This window comes from Crocodylus siamensis, chromosome 12, assembly GCF_052110815.1.
Source record: "Crocodylus siamensis isolate JL-2025a chromosome 12, ASM5211081v1, whole genome shotgun sequence".
NCBI classification, from domain to species: Eukaryota; Metazoa; Chordata; order Crocodylia; family Crocodylidae; genus Crocodylus; species Crocodylus siamensis.
Window position 1 is genome coordinate 10,082,488 of NC_143406.1, and position 13,961 is coordinate 10,096,448.

A 13,961-nucleotide genomic window follows, 5' to 3' on the forward strand; every position below is an offset into this window, starting at 1 on the left:
TTGGCCAGTCCACTCCTAACTCCAATGTCCACATCATTAATGAAGATGTTGAACAGTATGGGTCCCAGGACAGAGCCTTGAGGGACCCCACTGGTTACAGGGCACCATGATGAGTGACTGCCATCAATCACAATCTTACATATCTGTACCTTTGAGTAAGAGATTGGCAATGTGCAAAAGTTCAAAATACTACACTAAAATCTGCAACTGTTTCAGATATACATGAGTCGTAAAGGAGAAAGGTCAGCTTACAACAGGAAAATGAGAGAGTTAAAATATCGCTATCTCTTAATTCCTCATGTAATAGGAGCATGGACCTCAGACACCTGTCAGACCTCCAAGCTCACGAAATTACCATTTGTTTGGTTTGCATGGGGCAGTCGAGGGCAGCAGGTATTGCTCCCTACCAGGCAGGAGCCGGTGAGTTCAGGTTTTTTTTTCTTAAAGGTCTGGAGTGAGGGTGGGCGGGGCAGCCATGGGGGGTGGGTCAGGGGGCTCACGGCACAGCAACCCATGTAGCACGGGGCAGTGGGGATTGCCCCCCACTGGGCACCAGCTGGTGAGTGTAGAGTTTTTTTCCCCAAAGAGCCGGGAGCTGGAGCTGGGCAGGGCAGCCATTTCCGGGGATGGGGATGGCGCCTGTCCAATTTGGAGATCTGGCTAATTTGGCAGCAGCCAAATCTCTGAATCAGATTCGGCTGAATCGATTAGGGACAGTGATTCGAATCACCAGATCGAATCACTGTCCCGCAAATTGGCTGAATCCGAATCCAAAGCGAATGCTAGCAGCTTCACACAGGCCTATTAAACAGCACCAAACTGTGGAATCTTGATATCATCTCTTACTCTGACTAGTTGATACAGTAGCCAGACAGACAGTGTTTCCAGTTGGGGAAACAGGGAAGGGAGTTGAGAAAACAAAGCATACTGCAGCCATTCTGTAGTTTGATGATGTACCTGGATCCTAGGTTACCTTTAACACACTTAATAGCATCAAAAGATCTCAGAACATATGTAAACTGAAGCACTGGGTGGTTATGCACACAAGGTTATTCATCACAGAGTCATGAATAGGAACCAGGAGTTTGTCTCACAGATTCCTGCTCTAAACACTAAGCAATAATGCTGCCTTCTCTATCTATCTGGACATCAATTAACATGTTGATATAATTTTCTTGTTATCTTTCAGAAACAAGAAGCATATGTAGTCTTGTTTCTAATACTGTGGCATGGACATCACTCTCCCCTTAAATGCCCTGTTACACAATCATGCATAGCACAAGGATTAGTCCAATGTGTCTGTCAGAACATGTCCCATACATAACTTGGAAACTACCTTTTTCCAAACACATGCAGTCCTTTAATCAAGCAACCAGTGGTCTGATGTGTTTTCAATAGGCCTTCCTATAGTTACAACATCTACCATTACTTGTTTACTAAACTGAAAGGAGGAGTCAGGAAAAGGTTATGACTCTTATGACTCATGTGCCAATAACATTTAATCCACATGAAGACTTCAGACAGTGTGTCCTATAATCCCAGCTGCAGCTGATTTACTCCTGTCCTATTTCCCACCCCTTGACAGTTCAGTGGCCTGTTCCTCTCATTGAGGGCTTCCAGCTGTAATCCCCAACTCCTCCCACAATCCCTCTTCATATAAAGCTGGACTAAGTGGCATATCTTCAGTTCCTGTTCTTTAGTTAGTGTTTGTTTGGCTTCAACTTCTGCTCCCGTAGCCTAATCATGTCTTTCAATTTCAAAGGCACTTGGAAACACATCAGCAATTGCAACTTTGACAATTACATGAAGGCATTGGGTAAGTGAAATTCTCTTACCCCCTACCTCTGGAGGTTTGAGCTTTACTAGAATCAAGAGGTGGTTAAAGCCTCTTTTCTCTGTAAAATGGGGATTGGAAAGGGGGGGGTTACATTTTATTTTTCTTCTCACAAAAGAATAACTGATCCATATGTAAGAAGGATTCTACCCTATACTCCTACCTGTGTCATCCATATAAGAATGGACATGATGTTATTTGTTATTCTATTTTGCTAGTAGCTTTCTAGTCTTCTTAAGCCTTGCTCTGGAGTTTGGTATGAGTTCTTAGCTGTGCCTTTCAAAGGAAAATTAGGTGTAACTGCAATTTTCTGAGGTCCCTACTAGAGTGTGTTTTGTGTGTGTGTGTGTTTGGTTGTCATTCAAGTAAAAAAATATGACATCCTGGTGTAGATGCAACTGATAGCTTTAAAACAAAACAACCCCCACCAAATGATCCCAAGTACAAGTACCAGCTCTAAGTAAAACATTTGTTACGGACACAAGGAATACTACACTAAAATCTGCAATTGCTTCAGATATACATGAGTCATAAAGGAGAAAGGTCAACTTACAACAAGAAAATGAGAGAGTTAAAATATCGCTGTCTCTTAATTCCTCATGTAATAGGAGCATGGACCTCAGACACCTGTCAGACCTCCAGGCTCACGAAATTACCATTTGTTTGGTTTGCATGGGGCAGTCGGGGGCAGCAGGGATTGCTCCCTGCCAGGCAGGTCCCAGTGAGTTCAGGGTTTTTTTTTTTTCTTAAAAGTCTGCAGCGAGGGTGGGTGGGGTAGCCATGGGGGGTGGATCAGGAGGCTCATGGCACAGCCCCCCATGTAGCATGGGGCAGTGGGGATTGTCCCCCACTGGGCACCAGCTGGTGAGTGCAGAGTTTTTTTTCCCCAAAGAGCCGGGAGCTGGAGCCGGGCAGGGCAGCCATTTCCGGGGCTGGGTGAGCGGGCAGGGGATGGGGCCTGTCCAATTTGGAGATCTGGTTGATTTGGCAGCAGCCAAATCTCTGAATCCGATTTGGCCGACCGGCCAACCAATAGACTGTTCTGAGATCACTAACACTAAATCCCTGACTGCCTGCTTAACTATAGTTCTTTAAGAGGCCAAGAGATGTCTTCTTTAAGTGGAGGAAGAAAGGTAACAAAAGAAACAGCTGTGGTATCATAGCTGTAAAACAGCATCCAATTAAGGTCACCACAGGAGAGCAGAGTCAAGCCGTAACTGCCCTTCCCCTTGCTTCCCTGAGATAACTACTGGAGTTCTCTTATGTAAGCTGATTAAGGACAGGACAACATCAGAGGTGATGGGAAGACTCAGAAAAGTTTACGAATGCCAAATATTCTCATGATGAAAAGGTGTGTGGGCTGTATATTAATCTTCATTCAACCAAACATTGAAAGTAAAGTTTCTTGTGCAAGCAAAGAAATTTGGTGATGGTTAAATAGCACAAATCCTTGGGTTGTACACTCAACTGACATTCTAGATAATACTAAGTCCATTGGATGACCTGAAATCTATTGCCTTCCACATATTATTAATAAAGTAGAGTAAATTTAAGTACTACATTTCCAGCTAGATGATAATGGTAATAATCTGAGAATGACAACATCTTCAGTTATAAGTCCTGGGCACTTGAATGTTGAATTCCTAAATCTCAGTCATGGAGATAAATTAGAATCATAGAAAATTAAGGTTGGAAGCAATCTCAGGAGGTCATCTAGTTCAACCCTCTGCGTAAAGCAGGACCAACTATATCATGTTACCCAAGGCTTTGTCTAGACAGGTCTTAAAAACCTCCAAGGATGGAGATTCTTATGACAATACTCATTGGCCTCCAGACTATGGGAGACCAGTCTGGCCTTCCGACTTCTGAAATATGTGGGAATAAGAGGGTCTTTCATTGTGGCACAGTTGGAAATTTAATCCAGAGATTTTCCTTAGGAGGTATAATGCTAACCAATAATAAAGTGGTTTGTTATGGTTCTCTTACCCTGCCTCCACTTACTCTCTCTGTTCAACTCAAAGTTATCTTGTATCTAGATCAGAAGCTTGCACTTATGTTCAGTAGTTTAGCTTAGAAGTGCCTTGCTTTCTAACAAACAGTGATGTGTCTATTGAATTAATATAATAATTGCATGGCTTCTGCAGCATTCTTGAGGTGGGGGTGGGTGAAGGAAGAGAAGGAAGGGGAGTACAGCCCTGATAACTGAAGAATAAAATTTCTTGAACACTAAGGAGTTTTAAAGGTAACAACTTCTACCTAAAGACTTGCAACTGCCACGTGAAAAGAGAAATCCATTTCATACATGGCCCAGTAACCTGTTGTAGTAAAACCATTCTCAACAGGATCCTCTGCCTCTCAGACTTGCACTCACTTTCCAGGCTAGCTTGCCTGTATTAGTACTTTAAAAGACCAGTATGAGTGTGGACAGGGGGCAAAAACAGGAGCAGAGCGAAAAAAAGTAAGGTTAGCCATGTCTTCTGGGTGAGAAAACACAGAAATGGCAAAGCGTGGTTCAAAGAAGTACAGTTGGGCACTCCATTGGGCAAAAGAATCTCTGTATGGGAAGGTTTGAGATGCCTAGCCTAATGCACAACTTTCAGAGAGATCAATAATTAACTGCAATTAAACTCAGCTTCAAAATTACAGGATTTTGTGTGGGAGGGAGTTCTTAAGATAAATGCACACATGCAGCTGTACAAAGTCAAGTCTTGCTATGCTAGCATATGAGCAACACTGACTGATGAAAGACATACATGTATCTATTTTTAGTATCTATATAATGCGCAGAATGTTCCAGTTTCTTAAACTGAATGCATTAAACGGCTAACAGATGGTGGCTGTTATGAGCTGACTACTCCCAGGATTTGGGAAGAGGAAGTAACTTGAAGTTTTCAGCTTCACATAAATGTGCCAAATGTACTGTTTCTCTGTGACAGGGAACTGCCATGTCAACTAATTGTACTCAGAGTGCAAGTAAAGTTTGTGCCCCAAAAACGGAAGGTGGAGAAAACCATAGATCAAAGGAGGCCTGAGACTGTTCTTGGATGCTCTTTATCTTACTTGGTTTCTCCATCAGAATATAGCAGGCAAACAACCTTCCCAGCATGAGCTTAGCCAGAGAAGGAAAGCAAACTGTAGTGGGGGGCCTCTGCTTGAGCTTGTCAAACTTCACTAAAAAAGTAGCTAAGGTTTTGAATTGGGTCTTACAAGGATGGGGGCTGTCGATGGCTTTTAAAGAAAAAAATAGAACAAAAATTTGCCTAGTGTCTGATGTCAACTGAGCCTGATGTTGCAAATTAATTGCTGTACACCAGCTGCTGGTAATTGGCAGTCCCTGGAAAAATGAAAGCCGTCCCTTCATACTGATGGTTAAAACACCTGGGGCGGTGGGGAATACAAAAATTCAAGCATTCTTATTGTCTACACAAGCCTTTTTTTTTAACAACCTGTTGTCCAAAACTTCCTTGCTCACTATATTCTAACTGTTTCAAAATGTAGGAGAAAGGTCTCAAATTTAAACCACACTTCAGATGTTGGTGCTAAAGTGATTAATAAATAAAAAAGCTGGATACAGATTAATGTAGAGGTGCTTAAAGCAGCAAGCAGCACTCAGTACTATAAGGTAGAGTTGGGGACCAGTGCATGATGGAGGTTTGCAGAGGAGGAATGATTGTCTGATGAATGTTGAAAAGTTCAATGGAACCAAAAGTCTGACCTTGCAATATAGATGCAACTTTCATCTGACTTCATATGGTAGTGGTGTCAGTAGTAGTAGTAAAAATATATAGGCCGAATGTATCTACCAGAATTTCCATCAAAGCAACTACAGCATCTGGGTTGTACTAATAATGGCAGAACTCCCTACAACTGCCAGAACAGTGTCACTGACACATGGCTATAATCTGCTGATAGTGAAAGACCAGCACTCTTTAAATGTTGAAATCTTACCTGGGAATGGTGCAACACAGAGTAAAATATTAAGCACGTACCTCCTCTCTTCAAGGAGATACTTTCCAGGAAAGACACTTTAAAACCTTGTCAACCTTTCAAGAAGCACTAAGAACCAAAGTTGCTTTGTTTCTAGATAATGTTTTCCTTGAGAAGCTCTAGCAACATCTGTGTACATGGTTTTGTGTGTGTGGTTTATTTGGGTGGTTTGTGTGTTGTTTTTTTTAAACCCTGTAACAACAACTTTTTTGTTGTTGTGTTGTTGTTGTTTTTTTTTTATAAAGTTATTGACTTTGCTACACGCAATATAGCAAACCATGCGAAGCCATTGAAGATAATTACACAGAACAATGACTCATTTACCATCCACACCACTAATGCTCTCCAAGAGGACTGTGTCCAGTTCAGAATTGGAGAACGGTTTCAAGAAGATAATAAAAGCTTGGATGATAGAAAATGCAGGGTAGGACACAACGTACTCACTATATGAGGCAAAAGCCTAATTTGATGCACTGAAATGCTGAATCTTTACTGTAGGGTTGTACATCTCTGCCTTAGATCCAGGACAAGGAACTCTTCAGTTCCTGGGTTGGGGAGAAGGGTGCCACTCTCCTCTGTAATGTGCTTATGAAACTTAAGGAAGTTGAGTAGCATGGGGTAGTGCCTCCATCCGTGTAGAGAAGAGTGATTTAGGGAGTAGAAATAATGCACTATTGCTTTCTTCTCAAATGCAGAGTTTGGTTACCTGGAACAATAACAAGCTTGTCTGCACACAGACTGGAGAGAAGAGCAATCGGGGTTGGACTCACTGGATTGAAGGAGATAATCTCTACGTGGTACGATCTACGTTATCTCAATTCATGGGTCTGTATGAAAGAGAACCCAAGCCATGGCAGCACCCTGAATCTTGTTTGACTGGCATGTTCCTTTACATATTTCTGTGCAGTGAACACGTTAGTGACTCTGGGATCTTGTAACGAGGACAGAGCAAGATCATTGTACAGTACATAATTCATATGTATATGTACCAGGCGGGGGAAACATCCTAGGGTTGCTGTGCTCTCCCCTAGCACCCCCTACTGTGCCAAGCTTGCGTTAACGCACCCTTGTTCTCGGCCGCCACGTCTTGATCTTTTGAAAGTTAAAGGGAGGATGCCTCTCATCTTCCTGGTCACTGTTCCTACTACCCTGATCCTTGATTATACAACGGGGTTCCGAACACCCTAGCCTTATGGGCTACGCATGACTCCAACCACCTCTGTACCATGCCCCCAGCCTCGCAGATGTACTGCACGTTGTTTGGTCTATCTCGCTCTCTGTGCCCTCTCTGGCGCCCAGGGTCTCCACAGCCCTCGTCTTTCAGCGCACCCTCTGCTGCTCGGGCACGTCACAGCCCTTGTCTCTCAGCCACGCCCCACAGGCGCTCTGGCTTTCTGCAGCCCCCTTTCTGGGGCTTCTCACTGCCCCCCTCTTCGGGGCTTCTCTGGGGTCTCCACGTGGCTGTGGCTCCTCGATGAGGCCTCCTCCATCCCTTAGCCTCACCCAGTCCTCCGGTTGTAAACCGTCAACCCAAATTCAAGCCCTTTGGCTATAACGTAAACCTAAGCCATCTGGCCATAATCACCTTCAAGTCTGTCACCGGGTTTCTCCATCTCTCACCTGAACAACTGCCTGTGCGTTCTAGCCTCTTCCTTTTTCTCACTCTGGCAGAGCCCCTACCCCTATGGCTGCTGGCAGGCAACTGCCTGCCTGGCTTCAGCCTGGGAGTTATATGGGAGCCAGGCCCGGCCCCTTCTGGTCAGCTGACTCCTACCGGTTACCCTGGCAACCCACAGCTGGTCTCCTCACTTAGGCTCCACAAGTAGCAGGCACCTCAGTGCCCTGCTACAGTATGTAAGGCCCTCTTATCTAGCTCTTTACAACAGGGACTAGTTAGAAGTATCAATCTGAGCAGTGTTGTCTTTTTCACTAAACTTTATTGTAGTGCTTTCTTAATCACCCTGTTGTTGGGGCCTTGGTGTAAACTGTCTGGGAACTGCAACCAAGCCTAAAAAACTTTAGAACAAACTCTAAGTAACAAACCTGGGAGTTCCTTTTAATACGTTCAGCTCTTAATGACACTGCTAAACTTCCACATTTTTTAATTAATTTTTTTTTATTTAGGCCCTATATAGATAATACAAGAGGTACAATGTTCAGAAATGTTAGAGACAGTAAATTCTATAGAGCTGGAAGTTTATGGATTAAATTAAGTAGGAAACTAGAGCTGTAAGGTAACATGTTATATAACTCTTTGTTTTCTTCCATTTTTTGGCAGGAGCTCCACTGTGAGGGCCAGGTTTGTAAACAGGTTTATAGGCGGGCATGATTTCTGACCGGCACTGAAAGCCAAGTTCAACTCTGAATATGTAACTCAATGAACCATGATATTTAACTGTACATGAGGTACAGAACACACCAGAGTTCAAAACTGCCTGACGGGGTTGTTGGTTTTCTTTCACTCCTAACACCTGTTGTACTTGACCCATTCGTAGCATACGTGTATCCAAAGAAGTTGACCAGCCTTGAAGCTCTACTCTGCTCTTACTAGTGAACTCCTTGATATGAAGTCAAACTTGTACCCCTGTGGGTGGGTTTTTGCATGTAAGAAACAAACTAATACTGTTCAAAGCCACCCGCCTGTAGAGGGGCGGGTCTTTGTATTTTAAAGCAACAACAACGAGTAAAAATAAAGCTATGTTTTTGGTAATAATGGAAAAGAAAAAACTGACTTCTAATAGTAATAAAGGACTAAAGCAATTGCTTTTTCTTTTTGAAACTTATTACTCCACTTATGGTTGACATGATGCTATTCATTAGACTACTTTGTATTTTGTCTGTTTTCTCAAACTAAAACTGATAATGGGGGGGGACATGGAGTAGGCTTCACTTGTTTACCAGCTGCCTTAATACATATTTAATGTAACTAGGGATTGTGTTAATCCGGGGTGGGCAATTATTTCGGGCGGAGGGTTTCCTGGCTTTGGCAAGCCACTGAGGGCCACATGGCAGGCAGCTAGGAGCAGACAAATACTAATTTTCTAGATTTTTTTTTTTTTTTTAGGTGCCACACAGGCTGGATAGAATGGTTTGGCAGGCTGCATTTTGCCCACCCCTGTGTTAATCTCATATGTGTAATGGTAGCCCTCACTTCTAAGGACTCAAGCTTCCTGATGCCCTCTGGAGTACACACTATAAAATGGTATTAGAACACAGTACTATTTAGTTTCAAATGACTTTGAGTTGATCTGACACCAGGTAACGTTCTGAGTTGCTTTCAGAAACGGTGGGCTACAGTCTCATAATAACACTTCAAAGGGTCATTTGCCACGTTAAACCTAGTGAGAAGGCTGCCCTATCACTACACTAGGTGAAGGATGTTCCAGCTGCTGGCCAGTGCAGACAGAAGTGACCATTTTTGCCTGTTCTGGCTAAGGAAAGCCATTTATAGCTGTGGCCAAACACGTGCACAGCTGCAAACAGTTTTAAAATGCCTGACTGAATGAAAATCTGACCCCTTATTGCAGTAGGTATCAGATAAAGATGTTACATAATGTAGTATTTTTTGTAACTTGTGTCTGGAGAGGTCCCAGCCTGTTGCTGTTTTCAGAATAGGAGGGGACAAAGGGAGCAGAGGGAGTTCAGACTGGGAGTTTTTCAGTCCCGCCTGAAGTAGGGGGAGGGCTCTAATTCACCCACCTCACCCTCAGCATCCTCTGGGGAACCCCAAGAACGAGCTTCCTTGGCTGCCTTCCCCCCAACCCCCCTCCCCATTCTGAAAACAGCAAGCGCTGGCAGAAAGCCTGGCTGTTGCTATCAGAGCCCAAGCACCAAGATACCCCTCTGCCCCTGGAAGCGACTGTGAATTTCTGTTTGGTCTGGGGTAAGGTTGTAACTCAGAAGCTTTGCAGAAATTGTTCCAAGTTACAACTGGGAGCTGCACTTCTATCTGATGACTATGAGCTAAATGCTAAATATGATTAGATGCTGCACTTTTCCCAAAAACACAACTTTCCTGTAACCCTGATCTGTGACACTGTTACTAAGCAATCTTCTTCCTTAGTAACCTATACTCATTATGCCTGTGCAAGGTGGCCAGTATTCGTTTCAGATTTGGCCAGTTCAGGGGACAGTGATTTGATTCAGTGATTCCCGATTTACTGTCCTGATTCGATTTGGTCAAATGTCTGAATCAGCCAGGCCAGGCCCATCCCCCACCCCTCTTCCAGTCCAGCAATGGCTGCCCTGCTCGCCCCAGCTTCCAGCACTTGTAAAAAGCCCTGGCTCACTGGGTGCTGCCGGGCAGGGGGGGTGGGGTGAGGAATCCCTGCTGCCCCCCACTAACCCCACACTGTGCAGGGGGTTCTGCAAGAGCTGCCTGACCCCCCACCACTCCCCCAGCCCCCCACACAAGCCAGCTCCAGCTTTTTAAGGAAAAAACCCCCGAAAAAGCCCTGGGACTCATTGCTGGGGGGCAATGGGGATAGCTCCTCCCCCCATCCCAGCAGCACCCTGTGAGCACTGGAGCTTTTCTTTAAAGTACCAGGAGCTGGGGTGGGCAGGGGCAACCGGGGGGGGGGGGCGGCTGGGGGAGCAGGCAGGGGGCAGGGGAGTGGAGGGTTTTGTGGGGGGGCTGGCAGGGGTTGCCCCATGATCCCCTTCCCTGCCCCTAGTACTTACCAGCAGAGTCAGCTGCAGATGCCTGCTGCAGCTACCAGGGACTGCCCGAATCATCAAAGCTCTTCATCAAATCTTTGCTGAAAATTCGGAGAACTTTGAATCAATTTGGACGTTTAAACTGGTCCCCTGATTCGATTTGGATTCAGAGATTCAGCCACTGAATTGGGCCAAATCTCCTCCAAATTGAATCACCACCCAAAGTTTCGCACAGCCCTAATGCTCGTTAAGTGAAGAGCAATTGACTTTCTTACCTGTTTTGATACTTGATGCTATCAGAATCATCCCTTTCTCCAGTGAAAGCAAAAGCAGTTTCTCTCTTCTTTTAACTCAAGTCACTTGCTGCTTCTGTGATCCATTCTAAGTAGTTTCAACAGCTAGGCAAAGAACAGATTGTGACAGTTCTAATACTGAAAAGTTAAAATAAACGTAACTTTAAATACTGCAGATTACACGTCAGCCTGGAAAGCCTGCAGGCTTTCTACAATACCACTGAACAGAAACTTACAAAACAAAAAGAAGGTTCATGTTAGCTAATAACATGATGAAAATTACATGGTACCAAATACATGTTCATAGTGAATTTCTGACTACATTTCTGTAGCAGCTCATTAGTCTGGTTTTTGACATTATATTTAAAATACTACTACATTGTAAAAGGGTATGCAGTAGCATAGGAAAATGGGAAGTTTTAGTGCCTAAGAGGGGCAGTGGACCTAGATTTTTGGCACTGAAATGGGCATTTATCAAAGTGAGGAAGACAACATTGCTTAAGTTACATCCAGTTAACTGGGGGAAAAAAAATCAGTTTCTAAAGCTGTAAGGGCTGGACAACTTAACAGAGCAGGTAGCTTAATCTGTATGCAAAAAGACATTTTTTACAGCCACAGCATGGAAAACTGCTTTGGAAAAAAAAGTATTTATTTTAGCACTAACATACTGTATTATGAATATTTGTTTAAGGTACAAAACAAGATCAAAGCTGGGTTTCCAAAATTACAAATGATAAAGCAGCAATGTGGTACCTTATCTGTTTTACTCAGACACTTAGGACAGTCAGTATGAATTTGTTTTTCAGCTTTGTACTCAGAGAGCGATTACCTGATCAGCAGAAGCAAGAAATTGAGGAAGTACCCTTAGAATCAACTAAACCATGATGCAGGGAATCATATTCAGTAGTTGATCTAGTCTCGACATGATGCTAGAAAAGATACTTCAGGAAGTCCTCACACATTTGTTCACGCCCCACTTACGTTTTAATTGTTCTCGGCGTACAAATTAATTAAAATAGTAAACATAATTTTAGCAAGAAAAATGACCAAAAATTACATATTCTTACTCAGCATATTTGCTGCTTGTGTACTGTTGCTGCTTCATTTGCTTCTTCAACAGACATGAAAAATTTTACTATTGTACAGCTAAAACAGCTATTGCAGAGTAAGCTGGATTCTGTGCTAGCTCGTACAATGCCAATGGAATTGTCAACTAAACCACAAAGGCAGGGCCAAGTGGTTTCCTAGGTTACATTTGGAGTGGTTAAAAACCCAGTTACACAGGAATTGTGAAGGGCACAATTTACCTTGCTGAGTTCTTATTACTTTCGCTGCCAGAGGAACAGAAGAGAAGAACAGTTTGAATCTAACGTTACTGACCGAAAATAACAATTACAAAAAGATTTGGGTTTTTCTGCATTTAAACTAGGCAAATCTAGATTTAGCATCTCTGAAAGATGACAAATGTAATGTAAATGATTTCTACAGCCAATTTTAAGAACAGCTGCTATCTAAAAGTGTCAAAGAAAGGTAAACAAAACTTCTCACAAGGGCCAAGCAGCTCTTTTGTTGTCTATTTACAATGAAAGACACCAGAAAAAGCTGTTAGTGTGCAGTAGATGTAATCTGAAATAGACAAAATTACATGGATTTGTTTTTTCCTGCTGAGGACTTTGTTCTGAAAACAAGGGAGAATGCACTGGTATTCAGTCTGAGACAAACACAAGAGAATTAGTTCACTCCTATCACACAGATCAAGGAGAAGTTTGAAATGTGATTGATGGTGTGAAGTATATAAAATGAAGGTATCTCCTCCCCACTTTAGACAGGTAAGGGTGACTGTTGTTACTGTATGTTTGTTTCTCCAAAGCCTCTGTCTAAATCTTTCTCTCCAACGGAAAAGAAGGCATAATAAAAATCCCTGAAGTATGTGATATACCATCCATTCTCTGAAGCTTGAGGCTGGGCCTTCAATGTCAAAATAAATAAATAAATACATAAATAAATATTTTTTATACACACACACACACACACACATATATATATACATACGCACACACAGATAACTATTAGCCTAATTTAGTGCAAGTTAAACTTCAATGCAGTGAACTAGGTCTATCACATCCGGACTCAATGTAGAGCAAAAGCAGTTACAGAAGCCACACCGAATTCACTACTCCACTAGGTGGCATCTTTGCAACATCCTTCATCTTTCTTAAAAAGTTTTGTTCCCTTAACAATATTTGTAATTAAAAAGCCAAGCTACAAAGCATGAATAAACCCCAACATTCCCAGAATGTAAACTCCATAGTGATTACTGTTTGAGAGGGAGCATAGAAAGAGGATTGTGATATTGGCTTGCCCTTGACCCAGTTCTAGTCTTGAGATTTTTTTTAGTGTAAAGATCCAGGCTGTGAGAATCCCAACTGACATTGGGAAGACACTACGGTCAAGAAGCTCATACTAGCAGTGGTAAGTCTTGTGTTGACAGGCACCATGTGAGGAAGCTGTTAACTGAATATACAAAAAGGTACCCGTTTGGCACGCAGAGCCGACCATAGGGGGGCACGGGGCCAGGGGCAAATCAGCCTGTGCAGGGCCCCTTTAACAGTGTGGGGCTGTGGTACCCCTGCAAAGGGTGGGGGTCTCCATGCTTCTTCCGTGGCATGGGGCCAAGCCACCAGATCCAGGTGGGGACCATGGGAGGGACCACAGATGCTCCACCAGGTTCTGCAGGGTCCCCTTAAAGAGCGGTGCCCAGGGCAGTTGCCCCAATTCATCATACCCTAGGGACGGCTCTGCTGGGAGGGCTGAGGGGGCCTCCCTTGCTACTACCGTACTTAGCAATGTTGCTATCTAGTATGTACTACTATGGAGAAGCCCACACTGGGATATTTGCGATGGTATTGAGAACTCTCATATGCATTCTTAGAAGTTAGGAGAGCATCGAATAGTGACTACATAACTGCTTAAACATATTTTATACAATCAGCAACTTGCTACCTGACTGATGTTTTTGTAGTGCAGCGGTGTCAAACATACAAGCCTGTGGGCTGCATCCAGCCTGTAAGCCCTGCCATTTTACCCCTGTTGCTGTCCCTGGGTCTGATCAGACCCACACAGGGGACAGCAAGTGCCTGTGGCATGGGGCCGGCCTGTGGGCTCGTTTGACACACCTCCTGTGGTGTATG

General features: G+C 43.5%; 1 protein-coding gene across 1 annotated transcript; it reads left to right on the top strand.

The window, feature by feature from the left end:
* Window positions 1-1,624: 1,624 nt before the first annotated feature.
* RBP7 (retinol binding protein 7) lies at window positions 1,625-8,575 on the top strand. The gene is made up of 4 exons (XM_090023695.1): window positions 1,625-1,816; window positions 6,067-6,245; window positions 6,517-6,618; window positions 8,100-8,575. Exons 1-4 carry the CDS (start codon window positions 1,744-1,746, stop codon window positions 8,148-8,150), a joined length of 405 nt encoding a protein of 134 aa, XP_089879821.1. The 5' UTR covers window positions 1,625-1,743; the 3' UTR covers window positions 8,151-8,575.
* The last annotated feature ends 5,386 nt before the right edge of the window (window positions 8,576-13,961 follow it).